The 21,357-nt window shown below is 41.5% G+C and overlaps 1 protein-coding gene across 1 annotated transcript in view; it reads right to left on the bottom strand.

The window, feature by feature from the left end:
• Window positions 1-14,686, bottom strand: part of ADAMTS12 (ADAM metallopeptidase with thrombospondin type 1 motif 12) — a 146,534-nt gene extending 131,848 nt beyond the window's left edge. The window contains exons 1-2 of the mRNA XM_071425580.1: window positions 14,557-14,686; window positions 9,542-9,903 (exon numbers count right to left, since the gene is read on the bottom strand). Coding sequence (XP_071281681.1) covers window positions 9,542-9,903; window positions 14,557-14,686 — 492 coding nt within the window. The remainder of the gene's footprint in view (window positions 1-9,541; window positions 9,904-14,556) is intronic.
• Window positions 14,687-21,357: the final 6,671 nt, after the last annotated feature.

Genomic DNA, 21,357 nt, shown 5'->3' with positions numbered 1-21,357 from the left:
TGAAACATTTTGGTGTTGTCTATAGCCATGGCAAAAACAGTCTAATAAACATTAAAATCTACTGAGGAAGATCCAAAAAAGGACTCCATATAGAAAGTAAAGCCAGAAAGAACCTGTATTTTAAATAATTTCTTATGCCTCATGGCAGCAACAAAAAACAATTCTTGCTTTCCCCTCCACACACAACTTTCAAGAGAAGGCACCTGAGTTAAAATACAGATATGGCAAAAATACTCCAGCTTGGTGAACACCTGCTGTAAATCCTGTGCCATAAGAACACAGCAATGGCCAGAATGGATTAAAACAAAGATCCTTTTAAGTTAGGAGCCTTTATCAGTAGACACAAGCAGATTTTTATGGAAAGGCTGCAAGAACAGAGCAAAGAAAAAAGGACAGAATCACTGACCTCCAGATGTTCTGGAAAACTTCCAGTTTGGGATGTCTTGGGTTAAAGGCTTCTTTCTCATCACTTTGCTGGAGTTCTTCTCCACTACTTGATCATTTTACCCATTTACTCCCCTGCCATTCAAGATACTCCACTGTCTACCTTCTACACAGTCAATTGAAATGATAGATTAGATCTCACAGTTAGCAATTCAGCAATTTTATATTAATTCATTTGGAAAAGCAACTTAATGGGTTTTGTGGGTTTTTTATTAATAATGAAGCTTCTCAGCTATGGCTTTTCTCCCTCAACCAATTTTCTTGTTTTAACATCTGGATTAAAAATTAGTTTACAATCTGTTATACAGGATATTAGAAAGCTCTAAGAAGTTATTAAAGTAAGGACAAAGGACAACCAATGAATGTCAGAAAACTCCTGAGAGTGAGCAGCTGGACAAGAAAGAAAAAAAAATGTAATTAATAGATGAATGAAAATTGATACAGCACTGTACAGTGAAGGGGGAAAAGCAGCATATGGACTCTGATCTACCTGCTACTGTGCAGAAAGAACCTGAGCTGGTGTTTTCATGAGGAAAAAAAACTAGAACTATATAACAAACTAATCGTAACAGCTGTCCAACAAAGCTGTCAAGTGTCTGGAATTACCAAGAAACAAAAAAAAAATTAGGAATACACTATGTCACTGAGTAAATAATCTCAAACACTAAGCTCAGTGTTTCACTGTTCACTGTGTCCTCCATGACAACAACTCCAAGAAGCATCAAATGAAACCGATAGAAAAAGCTAGTGAAAAATAAATGAAGATACATCTAAATCATTTTAAGTATATAATTCATATGTAAAGATTAATATTTCTGAGTAAAGGAGTGCCCAGATAATATGTGAAATACTAATATATCAATAGGTATTCCTCCAAAAATTTGATCTGAGTTGAAAACAGAAGCAAGGATGACCAAATGAGAAATGGCCAACTGCCATGTTCTTACTCATATCCGGAAATTTACTTAGTCATTGCTGGACAGAGGATGCTGGATAAAACAGACCTTGACCCTATCCACAGTCTCCATTTTTATGGTTTTGACCAGATTTGGTCAATGACTGTTCTAGATAAGGAAATAGACAGAATTAACACTGCATAAAAATTGGCATATATTCAAGTTTGGACTGATCATTTAAAATTGCCTTTGTTTCACATATATACATTTCAAAAGGGGGTGGGAGGGAAGAGTGAAATTTGCAAAAAGGAATCTTGAAACCCAAAGCTGTGTGTGCGTTAACCTTTATTGTGAGTTCTAACCAGAATTAATTTAGATCTACTCCTGGGCTTTCCATGCATCCACAAACAGCTTATTAGGGATCTACTGTTTGCCATGAGAACTGGAACACACCATGAATGAGTTTAAACACAGCCACTGTTTAACCAAGACCGCAAGCTTTTTCATGACTACTTACTCATTTTTAATGCTTGTCCTTCTCCAGAGCAACTACCTGGAGCCAGTGTGCATATAAAGCAACCAAATACCCTAGACTAAATCACTAAATACTTAAATTCTGTTGCAATTAAGAAATGAGTTGGGCAAGTCCATTGTTAAGCACCAGAATCTTGGGAAAAAAAAAAAAACCAAACACAACAACTTTTTTGGCCACAGTTTGGTAACAAGAAATACATACAGCAGGACAGAAGCCTTCTCAGCACACCAAATAGATCTGAACCCAATAGCTTTAGCTGCAGTGCAGCTGCTCGGCAGTGACAGGGCTACATGTATGAATACAGATTTGCATGGGTGTGTGTGTGCCTGATGTTTGTGCAAATATAACCAAGTTCTGATGCTGACACTGTGCAGAGACTGCAGCTGCTCCTCTCTGACAGACAAAGAGAATTGAAGAGGCCATCGTGAAAATGGAGAAAAGAAGAAAAAGTTATATGAACAGCAGAACTATCAAAGCCTTGGTAACCCACAGGTTTGCTTCTCACGTGTGCTCCATTTTTCCAGTCCAAGCAATTTCCTCCAGTCTCTCCTGAACTCTCAGTGCTCCTCACCATCAGCAGGGACATGGGCAGCACTGCACCTCACTCAGTAATAACTTAGAGCTGTGCTGAGCCACTGGCCAAGCTGAGTGTGCACATCCATCATTTCACTGATCAAAAGTTCCCACCTTTACCTGCAAAATTCTTAAGAACTTAATGGCTTTGATGCCTCCACTTTTCTTTCAGAGAATGAGACAAAAAATTCCAAAGGGAATAGAAGATACTAAAAGAAATAAAGAACAGAACATTTTACAAACCTTACATTATTAAGAATCAAAGCAAAATAGATGTTATGCATATTTTTCACTTCTGCATCCTGAACCTGAAGTCAGAATCTCACACGTTTCCCTCAGTAAACATAAACATTTTATAAAAAGGCACCAAAGTAATGAAATCATGACATAGTAGATTGGTTACAAAGACTCATGGAAACTGGAAAGATGATTGACAGCTCTGCACATGAACATTATTCCTATATAATTAGCAAACATATATATATTTAAACAAGAGATTAAGATTCGTTAAAACTACCTTATAAGAGTCATCCTTTCATATTCTCAAAAAATCATTATCTTGAAGGAGCATTCTAAATCTGAGTACTCAATCCGAACCAACTCACAAAGACTAATCCTTTTTTTAACCTACCCCATCAATGACTCTTCCACTGAAATGTAACACAATGTCATAAAAGCTCCAGTCAGACCCAGCTTCTGGTCTAACAACTTCATATTGGTTAAAGGTGACAAGGCCAAAAGCAGGAGCCACAGACACAGCCAGATTCTCATGTATTGAGATCACTGATGAGATTCATTGGACCTGTCAATTAAGAGTATTTTTGCAGACAAAAGACTGGGGGAAGGGAGCTGGCAGACAAATAGTTGAAGTTTAAACACAAAGAAAGGGATGGATGTTAAAGTACTGCAGCAAATACTAATGAAAGTTTGAAGGATTAATCTATTGGGCGATGGGGGTAGACCCCCACAGAATACCACACACCCTGCCTTGGATCATCTTCAAAAGGAAAAACAAAACTATGCAACACAACCGTAACACTAGTCAGTCAAGGAGAATACCCAGATATTTATTACTATAATGGAGAAACAAGGCAAACCAAGCACGACAAAGAACAGATGCACAGCAAAAACTGCATTTACTTTCAGTGCATATTTTTCTACTTGCAGTATTTTCCATACAACTGCATGTGAGAAGGGATGTACAGCAGCAGCTACACAACCAGGTTAGTTGGCAGCTCTTTCCTTCTTTGGGATTGCCAGAACAAGTCAAATTGCAGTAATCAGACTGTGGAAGCTCCATGGTATCCAGCCATGGAGCAATTCCCGTCCCTGAGGAAAACACTGGCAGCTTGACTTCATTCTTGCCTCTCTCCAAACACCATATTCCTACATTTTGGTTCCACCAGATCATCCTTTGCCCGACAAACCAAAAGAGGATGCAGTGGAGAAGCCACTGACACCAAAGTAAGGAGATACCACTGGCAGAGAGGCAGATATGGCCATACTTCCAAACACAAGCAGGACCCACCCAGTACCATCCCTCAGGGGAAAGACAAGAGACTGTCTCAGAGGAAGGAAGAAGAGATGAGAGAAGAGCAGGAGACCCCTGAAGAACAACTGGTTTTGTCTCCCAGAAGCCACGTTCACAGAATGGAATTAATGTATCTCAGGAAGCACTACAGGACTACATTCCAATTCAATTCATAAAATTAAAACAGCCACCTAAACAGCCCAAATGTGTTCTGGGGGTGCCCAGTCACAGGCCAGGGATCAGCACTGAATCAAATTTCAGGTGGTCAAAAGTTTAAGTGAGGAAAATGTTACATGCCCCCTTTCCATAACAGTCTTCTCACTGCCACATATTTTGCCACTTTTAATAATCAAAATACACTTCCATTGGAAGAGGAACAATTCTACTAGCTGCATGTGTACGACAAGTGAATAAAAAGACACGGATATTTTTCTGGGCTGTAGGAGTGAATTGTGTAGTACTTTAGCTTTGCTAAACCCTGGTAACTACCTTTAACAACAGATTAGCAAACAAATGGTCGGTAATCAAACAAGCTCAAATGCTGGGAGATACAGAAGCAGATTAAAGTATGTATTATAAGCTTAGCAGGACCTTTTATTCTTCCATTACTTTAGAACAAATATTATAAAACTGTTTTAAAGATTATTTTATTCTCAAACCTCATCTAAGGAAAACACCAAGTCCAACATGTTAAAGGCTGTTTTCTGTATCTACAGGAGAGGACAGTCTGAACAGCAGTGTTAGACCACTATCTGTCACAGAGCCCATTATCACTAAAATACTTTTACGATACCTGCACAGAACTGTTCAAATTGGGACAGATCTTAAGACAGCAACATGTGGGACAACATAAAAACAGCATCTCACATTAACTAGAAAAGCTTATTGGCATGTAGCAGGAGAACAGAGATCATGCTGAATTCCCCCAAACTGATGCAAGTCTGCAAAAGAGAAAAGCTACACAGAGAAGACAGGTGGAACTGGATGATATTCTGCAACAGAGAACGGTTACATTCAAGCAGAATTCAGTCACCACTCCACTTCAGTGACAAGCTTGTCACTGGTGTCAGGATAGACAAGATGTGCCCAGAGAGGTCCCACTTGGAGCATCTCCTACCAGCTGCTACACAGTCAGTCATCCAGCCACCAATTAAAGGTCCACAAAGGTCTGCCCTGACTGTGTCCCAGCACAGAGAGAATGGAGGTGGGGGAAATATTTCAAAAATCTTTTCAAAGGCACCCAGCACTTCTTAAAAACAGTGATGTCCACCAGGCAGAGGCAACCCTCGGACTAGCCGGAGACAGCCAAAGCAGGATCTGCCCACAGGCCCTGTATGGCCAGGAGCTACCAGATACACGTGCACAGATTTCCATACTAATGTCCTTCCATTCTCCTCCCTTTTCCATGCTAATGCCTTTGAAGATAAATGCATCCCCCGAAGCAACTGCTGATTGACAGCTCTGCTCTGTAAACAAGTGTCAAGGAAACAAAGCCTTAATGATGCTCTGTCATCTAAAAATACTATAAACAATGTCTGTGTTACTGACGGATAAAAGGGGGCCTTGTTCCTAATGAAGAGGATGGACCAGCAGAGGAAAACTCACTTCCCAGCTCTGTAGGACTCGGTGCATATAAACCCAGGGTATTCATTCAACTTCACTGGGCTTTGCTCGCTCCCAGCCCTACTGAGAGGACAAGCTGACTCCACTGCTCCAACACAAGGGATTCTCAGCACTAGCACACAACTGACAATTAAGAAATTAGTACTGGGAATGTTCATTGTAGCCTTCTGTGGAAAGGCACTAAGAAAACTCAAAACATTATTAGAAGAGTGCCCTAAATAGACTGCCAAGACAGCCAATCCAAACATCATTTTCACTCAAAGATATAAAAATAAATAAATTCCTCCCTTTACTTCATCTTGGAAATTTTCCTGTATCTAAGTGATTTCATGTCTGCTCCCCTCCCAAGTGCCACAGGTTTGATGTTTCTTGTTTTCAGTAGTGACTCCCCCACTGGGATTCCCTCATCCAAGTGTGACCCAAAATAAACACCGAGGTCTGTCTCACTCTGTCCATGTTAACACATGCATTATTCAGAATGGCTCAGAAGTGCAAAAGACTTTACTAAGCAACTGACCCATAGAGGAAGAGACAGAGAGTACAACATCACATTCTTCAACCTGCTAAGAAGGTCATGATCTATTTAGCATGGAAGAGAAACTAAGATTTCACAAGGTGTAAGAAAAAAATGGATTTGGAAATTACGTCCAGATCTCTTGATAATTATCCTCTGTATCTCCTTGCCCAAATCTGATCAAATTCCTTTATGAATCTTTTTTTTCCATATATACTTCTGAAAACAGAGACACAGTTACTTTTTTTTAAAAAGGACAATGTCACACAATGACTGTGTCACCCGTTCTCATATATCACATCTATCACTCTGTTATTTCCTTTGCAGGCCATTTACTGAACATTAAAAAATACATCAGCAATGCCTGTGTAATGACAAGGGAAGTAGGAATACATTTCAAAGTGAAAATGAAAGGGAGATGAAAATACATTTCTAGATTTTCTGTTTTCAGTGCACTTTGTGAGTGATTTTTATGACAAACACAAACCTACAGCACACACCTTTTTGGTTCTTACACACCACTATTGTCCTGGAAATCAAGAAACTGTCAAATACAAACCAAACAGACTCAAAATGAGAAGAACTTATTCCACAAAGAGAACTAGAACTACAAACACTCTAGAATACTCTCCTACAGGCATCTTTAGGGTTTTATTTTGCTCCACTTCAGGCCACCATTTGTAAAATTGGGGTGGACATATTTTAAGAAATTCACTAGGGCAGAATTACAAAATAATAATGCAACATTTGACACCAAAAATGACAACCAAGAGGATATTCCATAAAACATATTTATTTAATCAAATCAGTATATTCCAGTTGTATTTTTTTTTACCAGCTCCAACGACTAAGAAAGCAAAGAAATTGAAGTTTAGGGATCACATAGTTTCCTGTCATTCATTACCATGCTAAATTGGTGCTTCACTGAGCTTATTAAAAAATGCCTCAGCAACAAAAGCACAGTAGGCTTTAATTTGATGATGAACCTGAAGTGTCAAGACCAAACAGCATCAGAGAAGGAGCATCACTACCATTCCTGCTCCCAGTATTTGAAAGCTAAGATACTGGTTTTCACCAGCTCTTGGGTTAGGAGGCTTGAGCATATCAGCACAGTTTTACAACAGCAAACAAGCTATTCATTTCTCCTCATGCCATCATCTGCTCATCTCCTCAGATACTTTAGTATCTGAAGCAAGTTTCTCTAATTTCATGGTGTTAATTTATTCTCAGTTCTCCTTCATTCTCCTCCCCTCCTTCACAGGAGTAAATGGAAAAATATATTTTCAATAGACAAACACAACTCACCCAAGAAAGAAAAAAAAAACGACAGAAATAGACCTCATGCTGAAGAGCAAAAAATTGAGGATCACCAGGATGAAAACAGATCAACACTAGAGCTCTGAAATGTGGAGACAACCACAAACAAAAAAAAGTTTCAGAAATGTAAGGTTTTTATTATGAAAATCAGATTTCATTTCTCATAGCTGACAAAATTATTCATCAATAGATGTTTTCATATGACACTAGATCTTTTGGAAAGCTTTCAGGGGAAAGGCAAGCTAAATCACCTTTCTCCAGCTTGTGGCACACAGGAGACTCAAGATACAGACCCAACTTACTGCAACTTCTTCAGAGCAGCAACTTCTGGACAACAAAAATCATCACATCAAAACCATCATGTTTTTATCCAGAGACAAAATTAATTTATTCAACCTGAATTAATTTGTGATTATGTATTTTCAAAGTTTCATTTTGGGGCAGGATGGGAACAGAAAACCTCAACAGTGATTTTTCTAATACAAGTGTTTCTTCAAAAGCTCCAAGTGAAAATAAAAATCAAAAAGTTTATAACACAAATGAAAGGATAACTTTAAAAGATATTACCAAGCTGAATTTAAAATGCCAATTGCATTTTTTTTAGTTCTTGTTGCAGACTAAATACTTCAAAAGATATAATGAAGATCTAGCACCTCATTTTCAAGCTCTCATCCTACTGAAAAATAACAAAGATATTCTGTTAAAGCACAAAACAAAACAACCAAAGGAACTACTTGTATCATCATATCTCCTTTTATTTACTGACTCTGTATGACCAAAATATGTTTTGGAGAAACTTTGATAAGTTGGTTCCCACTGGAAATGTAACTGAGAAAATAAAATCCATGAATCTTCATACCTGTGGGACTGAAACTTCTGCCCACAAGCAATGGTTTGTTTCTCCAGGAAACATGCCAAATGTGTTATCAGCACTTCCGAAAACTCCAGAATTTCTTATTTCATATATATCAGCACTGTCTTCATGTTGTTTCTTACACACTGCCAGAAGACTTTCCATAGCTTCTGAAAGCTTCACACAGCAAGGAACACACTTTGATACTGATAGGTCAGCAGGGAAAGGTTACACTTCACCCACCCTGGTGAACAGGCTCAGAAATGAAGCATCAATCTCCAGCCTGCTGCAGATTTGAGATGTGTTGGCCAGAAGGCCTCAGTCCCTTCCTCCAGGGGCTCTCAAACATTGTCATTTGCCACTCCAGGCACAATGGAGTCAAGGCAGGAGAGCACGTGCACGCTGCACACCTTTCACCATCACCTCTGCCTGTACACTCCACAAACCCTTTGGGTTCTGCCTCTCACACATCACACATGCCACTTTACACTCCTCGCTACATCCCCTTCACACTCAGGCAGTTTGTTCCTTCTTCCCCTCCAGAAAGGCATTCTCAGCCTCATGCTCTAGCACAAACAGAAATTGAAGCTATGGCTGTGATTAAAAAACACAAAGCATGGAAAAGAAAAGGTTTCCATCTCCTTGTCTCAGTGTGAACCACAGGATACTGAAGTATTCGACTTCAAGCTCCAGCCTTAGAAGTGCTCTCTGAAACGAGGTGCCTAGCAGTGGTTAACCCTTGAATTCAGAGCTCTGGCTAAGGTTGTATCTAACCTATCATTTATATCTGAAGCTGCAGTGCAGTTCATAAGGCAACAACTGCGTTTTCCCAACCTACCATCCATGGGTGTGATTCACAGAGTTTCAGTGTACTTGAGCGACATTCCTTTCAGAGGATTACAGAACAGAAGCTCATGTTCAGATGCATTGGTAAGGCAAACCAACTACTAATGGAATCAAAGCAATGACTTGATATTTGCATGGCTTCAAGCTATATGACTGACAGAAACCTTCAGTCCAGATACCAATTTAAAAAAAAATTAGCTAAAAGTAAATGCCAAGGGGCCTCAGCATCACCTTTTGACTTTCTGATTCTTCGAAAAACCCAAACAACATCCATAGAATTAAACATTCTTTCTGAGTGAGCAAGGCATCAGACTGGCTCATCCAGTTTCTCAGCAGACGTATTCATACCAGCTCAGCTCTAATGACACCAGAAATAGCCCAAAACCCCAGTAAAGACCACACCACTTACCAGGCCACTGCAAGTGCTGATCGCTGCTGTCCCACTGCCGGAGCCGGGCTGCCATGCTGTGCCAAGGAAGTGGCAAGGAACTCCTGAGTGAGCTGAAATCTTTGCTCTGGTGTGGTTGCCACGTCTCCTTTCTACTACATAGTTATGGGAAAGAAATCCCATGTGGATAGTCAAGTTAAAAAACAGATCTTTCTCCTTGTGATTAATTTTGTAATATACCACATTTTCACTTTTTCCGAGATGTCTCTTCTTCCTCAGACTTGAGATGGGATGGTGTAGATTAAAAGAAAGAAAATGCCCACTTGCATCTACTCTTGCCGGATGAACCACGTGGTATTCTGGCACTGTCTTCACAAATTGCTCTGAGATAAAGGGGGAAAAAAAAGAAACAAAACTACAGTGAGTGCTAGCCCGTTCAGATCCCACATAATTTAAAGGAAAAATCAGAAGTGAGAGCAATTCACCACAACATCCTACTGACAGGCAGTGCACAGACTACTATGGAATACATTCCTCATCTAGGCTTTCTATTCTCCCATTGTAACACTCAGTTTAGAAGCTAAACATTCTTCTTTTCAAACATTTTGTCCCCATTCATATAAAAGACTGACTGTCATGCACACCCCCCTCTCCCAGTCCCGAAAGGGCTGGGAACACTGCATGACCTAGGTCTCCAGCACATGATACTCTGATCAAGGAGTATGATCCTCACACATCCAAAAAACTAACCACCTGAAATTGGACAGAGAGCCTTGCAAAGACATAAAGGTGAAGAGAACACAAATTGATAATCTGTAGTAACAGCATCTCAGTAGTACCAGCTTTAGCAGCTGCTGCAGCTGCAGCTTCAGATTTCAAAGAAGGGTTTCAAGAGAATGAAGTAATCATGCTCTGTTGTATAAGGTGCTCCAAGCAGGGTAAGATTGGAAATCTTATCACTTCTCAGAATCTAACAGGGAAGGAGAGCATTATTAACATTGTTGTCCCCTGCTACAACACGGGAAGCATACACAAGAAGATACAGAAGAAACACCAGCCGTACCCAGTTTTATTTTTTTAAATTAATGTGAAACACAAAAGCTCCATGCAAATAACACAAATCCACCTAAAACACAGTCCATAAGAATTCATACCCTAAGGGCCAAATCTGCTGGGACACTTGAATTCTACCCAAGAAATGACAGTCTGAACACATTTAATTAAAAAGAAGTTATGATGATACACATTAATCCAGTTCCTCTTTACCCAGAGTTGCTCTTCATTCCCAAAGTCCCAGCCACTCACACATAAAGTGACTACACCCCATTCATTAACTAAGCTGCTTAACAAAGCAATTAGCCTGTTACAGCTGCTTCCAGGCTAGGTCTAGTTAGACAACCCTTTTAGAAGCACTTCTCCCTCCACTGCCTGTACCTTCAAAGTCACAAGAAAAATCCTGCCTAAGCAGGCAGCTGTCTGGATTCATCCCCTTCTGGAAGGAGCACATCTCAGCTGCCCTCATTAGCTGCAGTTTAAGACGTGGCTGCTTGAGTTTCCTTAGGCCAAGGACCCCTGAGACAAATGCACTGAAACACTTCCAATTGAAAGGAAAGCAAAACAAAACACACAAAGTCCCCAGCCTCCCAGCACATACAGAACTACATCAGAAATCTGGCCTAGTTTCAGCAGCACCTCTACTTCAGAAGCAAGCTTATTCTCTTACAACAGATTTCTTTGTCTACAAGCCTGTAGTGACTTGGAGCCTTTGCAGGACAAGCCACAGCAGTGGGGTTCTGGGCCTTCACAGAGCCAGGTCTTGTCCACAACGTGGACAATAATGCCTACCACAGGTTCTGAGAGACATCTGCCCTTGTCCACTGAGGGGACTGAGACACTGGAAACTCAGTGTACACCTTCATGCCTGCAGTTTGCACAGCCTGTGGACAACACAAAAGGTGCTGGATGCCTGATAATTCAGCAGCTGAAGCTAACCCAAGCCTCTTCACACTCTGCAGGGAAGCAGAAAAGAAAAAAAAAAAGGCAGGTAGAAGAGATAAGAAACACCCAAAAATACAGCTTATCTGCAGATGTTAAATTGTGAGACTTCTGGGAAGTTCCGTATCCCAATATGGGACTTCCCAGATATGGGACTTCCATATGGCTAGCAAAGTCAGAATAACAGAGAATGCTGCAAGACCAGGCCCCCATTTCTGTGGTTTTCAGCACAACTCATTAAATAATCAAATCCAGTGCCTGAAGGAAAATTCACTCATTTGCTGTCACTATGCCATTTGCCTCTGCCTGATGTCTTGAACCTAATTTGTTGTGGCTTAACTGCTGAACTCTACACAAGACCAAAGACTTCTGGTTTTGGATTTAAAACTATGCAAGGAAGTTGTTTACTTCATCACTATAGCATCACTTAGTGTACAGAGGTTAAAGAAAAGTAGGCTATCAGCATCAGTAAAATGCAAAATAAGGCAGAAGCATTGGATTATCAAAGCAGAGAAACTGAACTTCTCCCATACACACATTAAATACTTGTTTAGTTACTGGAGAGGAGAATTATGCTGCAATAATAATGTACTGTAATACAACTGCAGAAATGAATTACTAAAAAGCCTTCAAAAGACCAGAGGGATTAAGATTGCAACACAAAAGTCTAACATGATGAGGGTAACGATGTTTCTGCAAGTAATCACTATCAGTACAGTTTTGCCTAGACTGGGTAAAAGGCTTTCCTAACTAGAACAGAAAAAGTTACTGAGCTCCACACTAAGCCTAAGACAGCATACTTTCTTCCTGGAGAAGAGTGTAAAACAGACAAGAGGTATAATTTTGGTGATCCCTTTCTGCCCTTCTAGGAAAGAACAAAATTCACGCAACGCAGACTGCTCGAAATTAAGCCTGCATCCCTCAACACTGAATACCTCTAGTTTCATATAGTAACAGGATTTCCTATTAAAACACCACAAGTTTCCATAAAATTTTGCAGCAGCAAACATAAATGGAGAGAACAAATGCCACTGACAAGCCATGGTACTGGCATGTCACAGCATCCCCCTTGGACATCCAGCATACTCTCCACTCTAGGGGAGTCCCACCTGTCATGTGGACACTGCTCAGAATTTACAGGCCAGGAAAGGTGGCTGTGTAGCTCCAGAGAATGTTTTGTCTTTCCAGAACTACAGCCTGGGCATGCTGGCTTGCGTTGGTGCTGTGAATGAGATCGAAACGTGGCAATGAGCAGCACACACTTGAGTCACAACTTTGCTCTGCAATCACAGTGTCTGCTCAGGCCCTTGGGCACACAGGGCAGGCAATGTTCAGACCCTTCACACTCATTTTGAAGAGCCCAAGTACTGTTTAAGTTGTTAAAGAAGTCTTCCCTGCAAACCTTTCTAATTCCACATCAGTGAAAACATCTGATAATATTCAAAACCACTCCTGTGTGTACTGCTCCTCTGTGGATTCAAATTCGCCACACATGGCAGAGAATTGCCTTATTAAGAATGGCTGTACACAAAGCAAATAAACTAGGATAAAAAACATACATGATCTGTCACACATGACAGGAAAACCACAATTTACTTTAAATACATAACATGTTCCCTGACAAAATTCCTTTAAAATGTGACACACCATCATTTGCCATTGTTTCATCTCCATCTTTGTAGTTTGTGTACATGTGCCCCTCAGACCCTCTGGCTTCTTTTCAAACCATTCCCTGGGATAGGAAATAGTGTGGCTCATCTTGTGAGGAAGCATCACACCCAGGAAACAGCAAGCTCCAAAGCCCCACGGCAGAGAGCAGGCCTTCAGCACTCAGCAAGGGCATCCCAATGTCCCTTCCAACACACTCAGGGATGTAGAGAGGGCAGAACACTTCAGGTCTACCACATACAAATTTCAGTCCACACCTCACACTGCAAGAAACCTTCCCATGTAAAAATTAGCCACATTTTTAGCTGCCCCTTTACTCAATGCTATTAGCAAATTCTTGGAAAAAACTGTTTTCCATGCCTAGAAAGTTAAATTACTTCTACATTAATTTCCACATGGCCAACAATTAAACAGCCACTATGTGCTAACACAACCATCCCTGTTCTGTCCCATGTACAGTCACAGGGATGTAATTATTGCTAGCATCCACTTTCAATGAATCCATCAGGAACCACCTTCAGGATACTTGAAAATTCACTTTTCAGGCACCTTATTGAAATACTTTTCAGGCACTTTATTTAAACACCTTTCCACACTCTCTGAGGGACACAGAAGATTTTCTCTTTTGTGTTCAAGCTCTCTTGAAAGCACCACAGCTGTTGACTGCATCAGGAAGCAAAATTTCCTCATATACTTTTGGGTCTTCTACTGCCAGGCAGCGTCTTCCAACTACTCAAAATTTTTCTCCCTTGGGAGCCACGATTTTCCTTAAGCAGGCAAAAACCAAAATAAAAATTAAAATTCCTTGCACTCCCCACTCCAAAAGAGGACAGAATAACCCAACTGTGAGGGCAGCCTCAAAAAAACCCCTCCCGCGGGTGAAGTCTGATTTGTAATTTACCATCCTCACTAAATGTGAGAAACAGCGGGTGCTGAACCCTGATAAGACCAATCCTTCTACAGCGCCTGCTACTTTGGTACAGAAGCGATCGCTTGCTCAAAAATAAATAAATCAGGACAGTAAACTTCTTCGGTTTAGTAGCACAGAACGATCCCGGCATTTAGAGAGCTGCCTGTGAACGGGGAAGATCTGCAACAGGCAGGGTTTAGCAAATACCTTCATCTCTACACAGCCAAACTCTGCTCAGGAGCCGCAGAAGGCGCAGCCAGAGCGCTGTGCCCCGGTGCGGAGCCGCGCGTCCCGGCGGCGCTGCGAGGGCGCCCGGGCAGCTCCGGGGGCCGACACGGCCCGGCTGCCGCCCCTCCCGCCCGAGCAGCGCCCCGGAGCCGCTGTGCTGCTCCGGCTGGCACCGCACCCTCGGCGGGACCCGCTCCCCGTCCCGTCCCGTCCCGTCCCGCCCGCCGCCACTGACCTTGCCCACCGTCGGGGAACGGGGAGCTGCCGGCCGGCGGGACCCTGCCCAGGCAGGGCGCTTGGGCGTGGAGGACGAGGAGCCAGAGGGAGAGCACGCGTGCGGCCCGGCTCCGCGGCACACATGGCATGGTGCGGGCGGGCAGCTGCGAGCGGGGCGCCTATCGGGGCCGCGGCATGGCCGGGCCGCTCCCGGCGCCGCCGGACACAGGCGCCGCTCCGCACAAGGGCTGCGCGGGGCCGTCCCGGTGTCTGGTTTCTGCCGGAGAAGGAAGGAGGGCTGTGGGGAGGGAGCAGCTCCCGGGAGCCCCCGCCTCGGAGCCGCCCGGGTTAGCGCGGCGGGACGAACCGGGCCGGGCCGGGCCGGCAGGGAGGGAGGAGAGGCGAGGCCGCCAACAGGGACCGCCGCCCCTCTCCGCCCTCACCGCGACCGGAGTTGGGCGTTCGGCCCGGCAGCCCTCGGGGAAGGCCGCCCGCACAAGGCGGCATCCCCTCACTGGGTCACTGCGGTGGTCTCCGCCGAGGGGCCGGGGCAGGGCGCCTCGCAGCCCCGCACAGGCCCTGGCAGAGGTTCCTCCGCCGCGGGAGGAGGTGGTCGAGGCACGTGGGAGTTTGTCCCGTTGTCCACCGCTTTCTGATGCGGCGGGACGGGATGCGGGAGTTTCCCCGGCTGAAGCATCCCGTAGCCCGTGGCCCCTCGGGGCCCAGCAGCCAGAGCCCGGTTTCCAGGCTGCCTGACAGAATCACAGAGTCAGCCAGGTTGGAAAAGACCTCTGCGATCATTGAGTCCAGTCTGTGGTCTGAATATCAAAATGTCAACCAGACCATGGTAGCAAAAGCCACATCCAGTGCTTTCTTAAACACCTCCACGGATGCCGACTTCACTGCCTCCCTGGGCAGTTTATGTCAAAGTCAAATCATCCTTCCTTGTGAAAAAAATTCTTCTTAATGACCAGCCTAAATCTCCCCTGATGCAGGTTAAGACTCCTCAGGGTGCCGAGACTGTTCTGTGTTTAGCAGTGTGCTGGCACATTGGGGTTACTTCTGAATGTCTTCCCTATGAACAGAAAATTCCTAAATAACCTTGGCATCTACATTTTTAAGTGCATGCCATGTGCTCTCTGGCAAGTCTCATCGAACATCTGCTATGGTCACTGACAGGCCAAGGGTCAACGGGTGGGTGCACACTTCAGTGCTGTCCCGTGCTTGAGACCTGGTCTGGGTTCCTCATCTGCTTTGATAACCTCCTGCTTAAAGCTGGCTCCACCATGGACTTCTTATATACTTTCATAGCAATCTGTGCTTAATTATGCTTGTTTCTCTGCTCAGTTTTCCCAAGATGAACGGCTGCCACAGTTCAACTGCCTTAGCTGTAAGAACTGTGAACTCCAGACTCCAGAGCACAGAAATGCAAAAAAAGAGTTAAAGTTCCAAGGTTTTCTAAATCAGAAAAAAAAGTGGCTTCCCCCAGGACTCTGACAGGTAACTCTGGAAATGGACATATTTATAAGAGTGATGATTGATTTAGGAATCATCATGTGCTCTCTTCTAGATAGTGGAAGGACGCAGACCATACAAAAGGAATATTTGATATTCAACATTAATTATTTTATATCCAACAGAACTTACCAAGAGAGGATTTGTTAATTGTTAAGGTATTTATTTCAATATGTCTGTCCATATATTCTGCATATGAATAATCTCATCTGTTACAGTGACAAGTTTTCTGGTGTTCTTGCCATTAAGAGTCTTAGTCTAGTCACACAGTGGGCATGAGGCTATTTTGTGAGACTGGGTATTATAGTCTGCTTAGCTCTTTATCAGTACTTCCCTGAAATTAATTTAAAGCTAAGTGTGGCCTGAAATTAATATTATATATATAATATTTAACATCTAAAAAGACTTGAAAATTGTTGCATAGAAAAAGCCACACAATTTGACATTAATACTTTAAAATAATTCAGTTGGCAAACAAGGAAGTATTTCCGCCAAATGAAATAAAAAAGGAAAAATACTGCAAAATGAGGAGAACAGGCTAGGAGCAGTGGAAAGAAGTTATGACAGTTCAAGGGATGGGCATATGTTTACAAAGTACTGGTTTAACATACTTCTTGAAGGCCATCACAAAAATTACCCTTCTGTGAGAGACATTTAACTATTTGCTTCCATTTTCAGTCATCTCTTAGCTAGGTGTTCCCTGCTAGGTGAATCTGATGGGAATTTCCTGCAGGATTCAATTTTGGTTTCTTCCTCAGCAGGAAAACTTAATTCCTGTTGCCTGTAATTCTCCCCAACCCTGGAAGAGGTGGAGAACTAAAAGCTTTAGGAACTCAGGAGAGTTTGTGGGAATGAGTTTTGTTTTGGTTTGATTTTTTTTTTTTTAATGACAAAAATTTGTAGATCGAAAAGTTGTAGAGAGTGGAGAAAGAGAGCTGTGGGAATCTGGTCTGAGACATCCATAACTCCCTGGGCTTTATGCCAGCATGCACATACACAGGAAAAATGATTCACTGGGTGTAGTGTCAGAGAATACCCTGGGGGACAGTAGGGTTCCCGCTTCAGGGATGCTGTGGCTGTAGCTGATGCAGTGTCCAAAACACAGCACTGTACCAGCGATTTAGGAGAAAACTACATCTATCCCAGCTAGAAACAGTCAAGATGTGAAGCAATGGCATGAGTAGAAAGCACTCTCCTGATGTGAGTACATACTGAGGCCATTTTAAGGGAACAGAAGCAATGGCACTGTGTCTTCCCAGTGGTTTCCTGTTCCAAAGAGGAATAACCTGAGGTTTTGGAAGTTTTTTTGAAAGAAAGTGGGTTGCTGACTCAACTTCAGTTATAAAAAGAATAGATCACCACATCAGCTGTGTTCTTGTGGCAACAAAGTTGTTGCAGTTCAGTAGGTGCAGCTCCACTCAGAAGAGCCTGTACATTTATTGAAAGGTCACAATCAAGAGACACAGTCAATCCTGGACTGACAAACCAGAAACAATACTGGACTCTTTTCAATTTAAGTAGACTTCCAGGACAGCCATAAAATAAATTTATGCATTGCAATTTATATGTATGTAGGAATGTTTACAGAGAGCCAGAAAAGCAGAGGTTCTGAGCAGTGAAGAGCTAAAACACAAATTATATGATTTGGCATAGGAGAGTTGCTGCTAAATTAAGTCCATGTGAAGACAGACACAGAAGGATATTTTGCTTTACTAGGAATGAGAGTCACCTGCTCAAAATTTAAAGATACAAAATTATATAATACACACTTGCTCTGCTCCTGCAGTCAACAGGGAGAGGAGATGATACCTCTGGAGTATAGCACATCCTTGCCTGTCACATCCAAGGTGAAACACTGTCCAGACCTGACTGTTAGCTGTCCTGGCTTAAAAACTTGCTTGGACTAGAAATGGTAAGAACATGGATCACACATGATGTGGTGGGCTTAGATTTTTCTGTGATACTGTGACTATTGGCAGGGAGATGAACTGAAAGAGAATTACTTTGAATACCAACGACCCTGTGGAGTTTGCTGGATAATTGCCACTGTTGATGTATTCTTTTTCTGCCAGATTTATAAAGAAGTTTGTGAGTACATTTTTTTAATCTTTAGTCTTATTCCCTGTTTCTCATTAGAGGTGGAGCCTCTTAAAACAGCTAATTATTGGTAATTGAGCCAGAGACACTATCGAATCTCTCAGCTTCCATTTCATTACAACCTTTACAGATTTTTGGAACTTCATAAGTTACTCTTGTAAAAAAAAATGTATTTGCTGACATTCCACTTCTGGTATGTCTGTGGGCAGATTTAAGTAAGAGAATGAAGAAAACTCTAAGTAGTCAGTGATTCTTTAACATGAAATTTTTTTCTATGCTCACACTGAGATTTTAGTCCTCAAACATGGATTGATTTTTATGACTAGTGAGCTAATTCACAAAATTATAATTTCATGCTTGCACCATGTGAATTTATAAGCTCATTTGTCATACTATCCATATTAACCAAATAAAAGCATGTTTCTGGAGCAACAGGTCACTTTGACTTATCTTTTTAAGTTAGTGCCCAAAAAATATATTCTCAGTAGTCTGTCTAGAAAGTAAATTATGAGGATGATGAACATAATCAAGGGTTTTGGGAGGTTTTTTGTTTGGGTTTGGGGTATTTTTAAGGGTTTTGTTTTGTTCTGTTTTTATTAAAAGCTATTTCTCTGTCCAAATAATACTTTCTGGAGGATATGTCTGTGGTTCATGAATTGTGGTATGATCATTGTGTTATCTGAGATTTTGTCATGAAAGCCTGTATCCATTTCTTACTAGACTTTTAAGAGAAGAATTGCCATGAAAATCTTCCCATGGTGGACACACATCAAACCACACCAAGTTCACTCTCAGGATGGAGAAGGTAACGTTGTAAAACCCAGTTGAAACCGGGACTGAAACTGTTAACAGTTACAGTCTGAATTTGGTCAGAAGGATGAGATTGTAGCCCTGAGCTCATAAAAAATCAAGAGGAGACCCTATTGGTTCCAGAAATTAGAACTGAAAAACTAAACGAACATGAAATATCCCTTTCCTGTTTTCTAGTTTCCTTCTCCTGATCCAGAATTTTGTTTGAGAGAGGATGCCATAAAAAGAATTATTCATAAAACAGAATTCAATTGCAAGAATGCAATATTTAAATAATGTAAAGCCACACACACACACACTAGTAAATCTTTTTAATAAAATCTGTTCTAGAGCTTTACTATTACTAATTTTTGCTTCAGTGTGTCAAATACAAAAAAAGAAATTTCAAATCTCTTACTGCTACAAAAATATCTTGAGAAATAGTCCCATGTTTCTGTATTTAGTGATACATTCAATATTTTAAAAATCTGCTCTAAGCTGCAAAAATGCCTTTCATATTGAAAACAGAACACCATCTCCCTTGCCAAAATATTTCAGAGGAGCATACAGCTGGTTCAGTCACTGTTGTAATTATAATAAATCTTTTGTTTGTGCATGAGGCCTGTAAAGGGAGTGAAAAATTATAGAAATTCTTTGGGGTAAATTGTAGGAAAATTACCATTTCAGCAAATGTTTATTTGGCATATTTAGCTAAAACATATTTTAATGCTATTTGAGAAACACCTGCAGGACGTTGGCACAATACAGTCAAAACCAGTGGGCAGTTTTGGTGGTCTGAACAAGTGAAAGCCTTTTTAAGTCTACTGTACTGATTGATGCCACCTGAATGCAAACTAGCAATCTCAGCCCTGTGGATTATATTGGCATAGTACTATATATATGAAAAAAAGCCTCTGCCTGATTTGTTTGAGATGGACAAAATACACAAATCAGCCATTTTTACACCATTATTGCCAGAGTGCATCATGGAAACCTCTGCCTTCCTAGACTTTTCAGAAAGTTTGAGTAAGTAATACCAATTACACTGACACTTGGATAAAAAGAAGGCTCTGGAAAGTTGCATGTTAGCAGCACAGCTTTGGCAGCATGGGTGGAATTAATAGGGAGCAAGCAGACAACAATATCTTCCAGAACCATAATGCTTGTGATTGTATCTGATGAGTTTTGCAGTACTTTTTGAAAGTAGCTGATGGTTTTCTTTAACATCTTTTCAGCTATGGCAGTGTTGTGGCAGTGTGTTAAATAAATAATTCAGCAAATATTTCTTTTATTATTCATCTAGGTGTTGTTGCAAGTTCCCTTACCTGCCTCTAAAACATCTCTGAAATGAAGAATGACAAAAAAAAAACCCACCCAAGACTAAAAAGGAATTTTTCTGAGGGTCTAAACGTGAGCAGAAACCTTGGACACTCATTTCACACTTGCAGACCTGAGTTCAAAATTCACTACCAGTGTTCCCAGGAGATACCTAACTTCACACTCCATTGCTTTCTCTGGGTGACTAACAGAAAAAGCAATATAAGGTTGGACATTATTTTCCTCCTCTTCCCGTTTCTGGATCATTATGACTGTTCAGTCTCAGCAATATATCAGCAAGATGTGTCAAACTGAAGAAATGGTAGAAGAAATTATTCTATGCAAGGCATGTTTGCTGCAATTTTTCTGGTGACATATTTAAAATTGGATGTGAAGATAGCAATGTGATGAGAGTAGGTTAGAATTCAATCTAGAAAAAGTCCACTTCTGCACTATCAACCTCACTAATAATTTATCAAGTCTCTGCATGGCTCGATTACTGACTGTTTTTTCCTTGGGGGCTATAATAGTAGCAGGGCTAAGTGGAGAGGGAAAATTGAACAAGAATTTGCTTATTTCAAATGTTTTACTAATCTTGGTTTTGGGTAAGTGCTGACTCTAGTGCTAAGGCAGTCATTGCTGCTGTGGGCTGGGAGGCACCTCACTCTCTGCACTGTTTACAGAACCTCTGCAGGTCTGGCTGAAACTCAGCATTTTTACATTGCTTGTTTATATGATGGTTCTTCTGCTGGTCTTAAGGGATCAGTGGCTTTGTCTTCTGCATGTGCTGTTTTACAGTCGACTGTGCAACACTGATGGGACTAATGGGGTTGTTGAATTTCACTGCAAGGATGATTTCCTCTGGTTGAAAGAATTAGGAAAACTGCTGCCATTCAGCAGGCTGAGAGATGCAACTTAATGCTTATTGAAACTTAATGTGTATTGAAAATGCCACCTAGATGCAACCCTAATCAGTGATTAAGAGGTATGAAAACCTAGGGGAAAAATCCATTATTTGGAAAAATTGAGAAGATTTGCTGGATTTGGTTGGGTTGAAGTTAATTTTCCTATGTTTTGGCTTTGTGCTGAGCACAGTGATGGT

Source organism: Agelaius tricolor, unplaced genomic scaffold (genome assembly GCF_023055355.1).
Source record: "Agelaius tricolor isolate 1412-34295 unplaced genomic scaffold, bAgeTri1.0.p SCAF_4, whole genome shotgun sequence".
Taxonomy (NCBI): domain Eukaryota; kingdom Metazoa; phylum Chordata; class Aves; order Passeriformes; family Icteridae; genus Agelaius; species Agelaius tricolor.
This window is presented reverse-complemented; position numbering and strand designations above follow the sequence as displayed.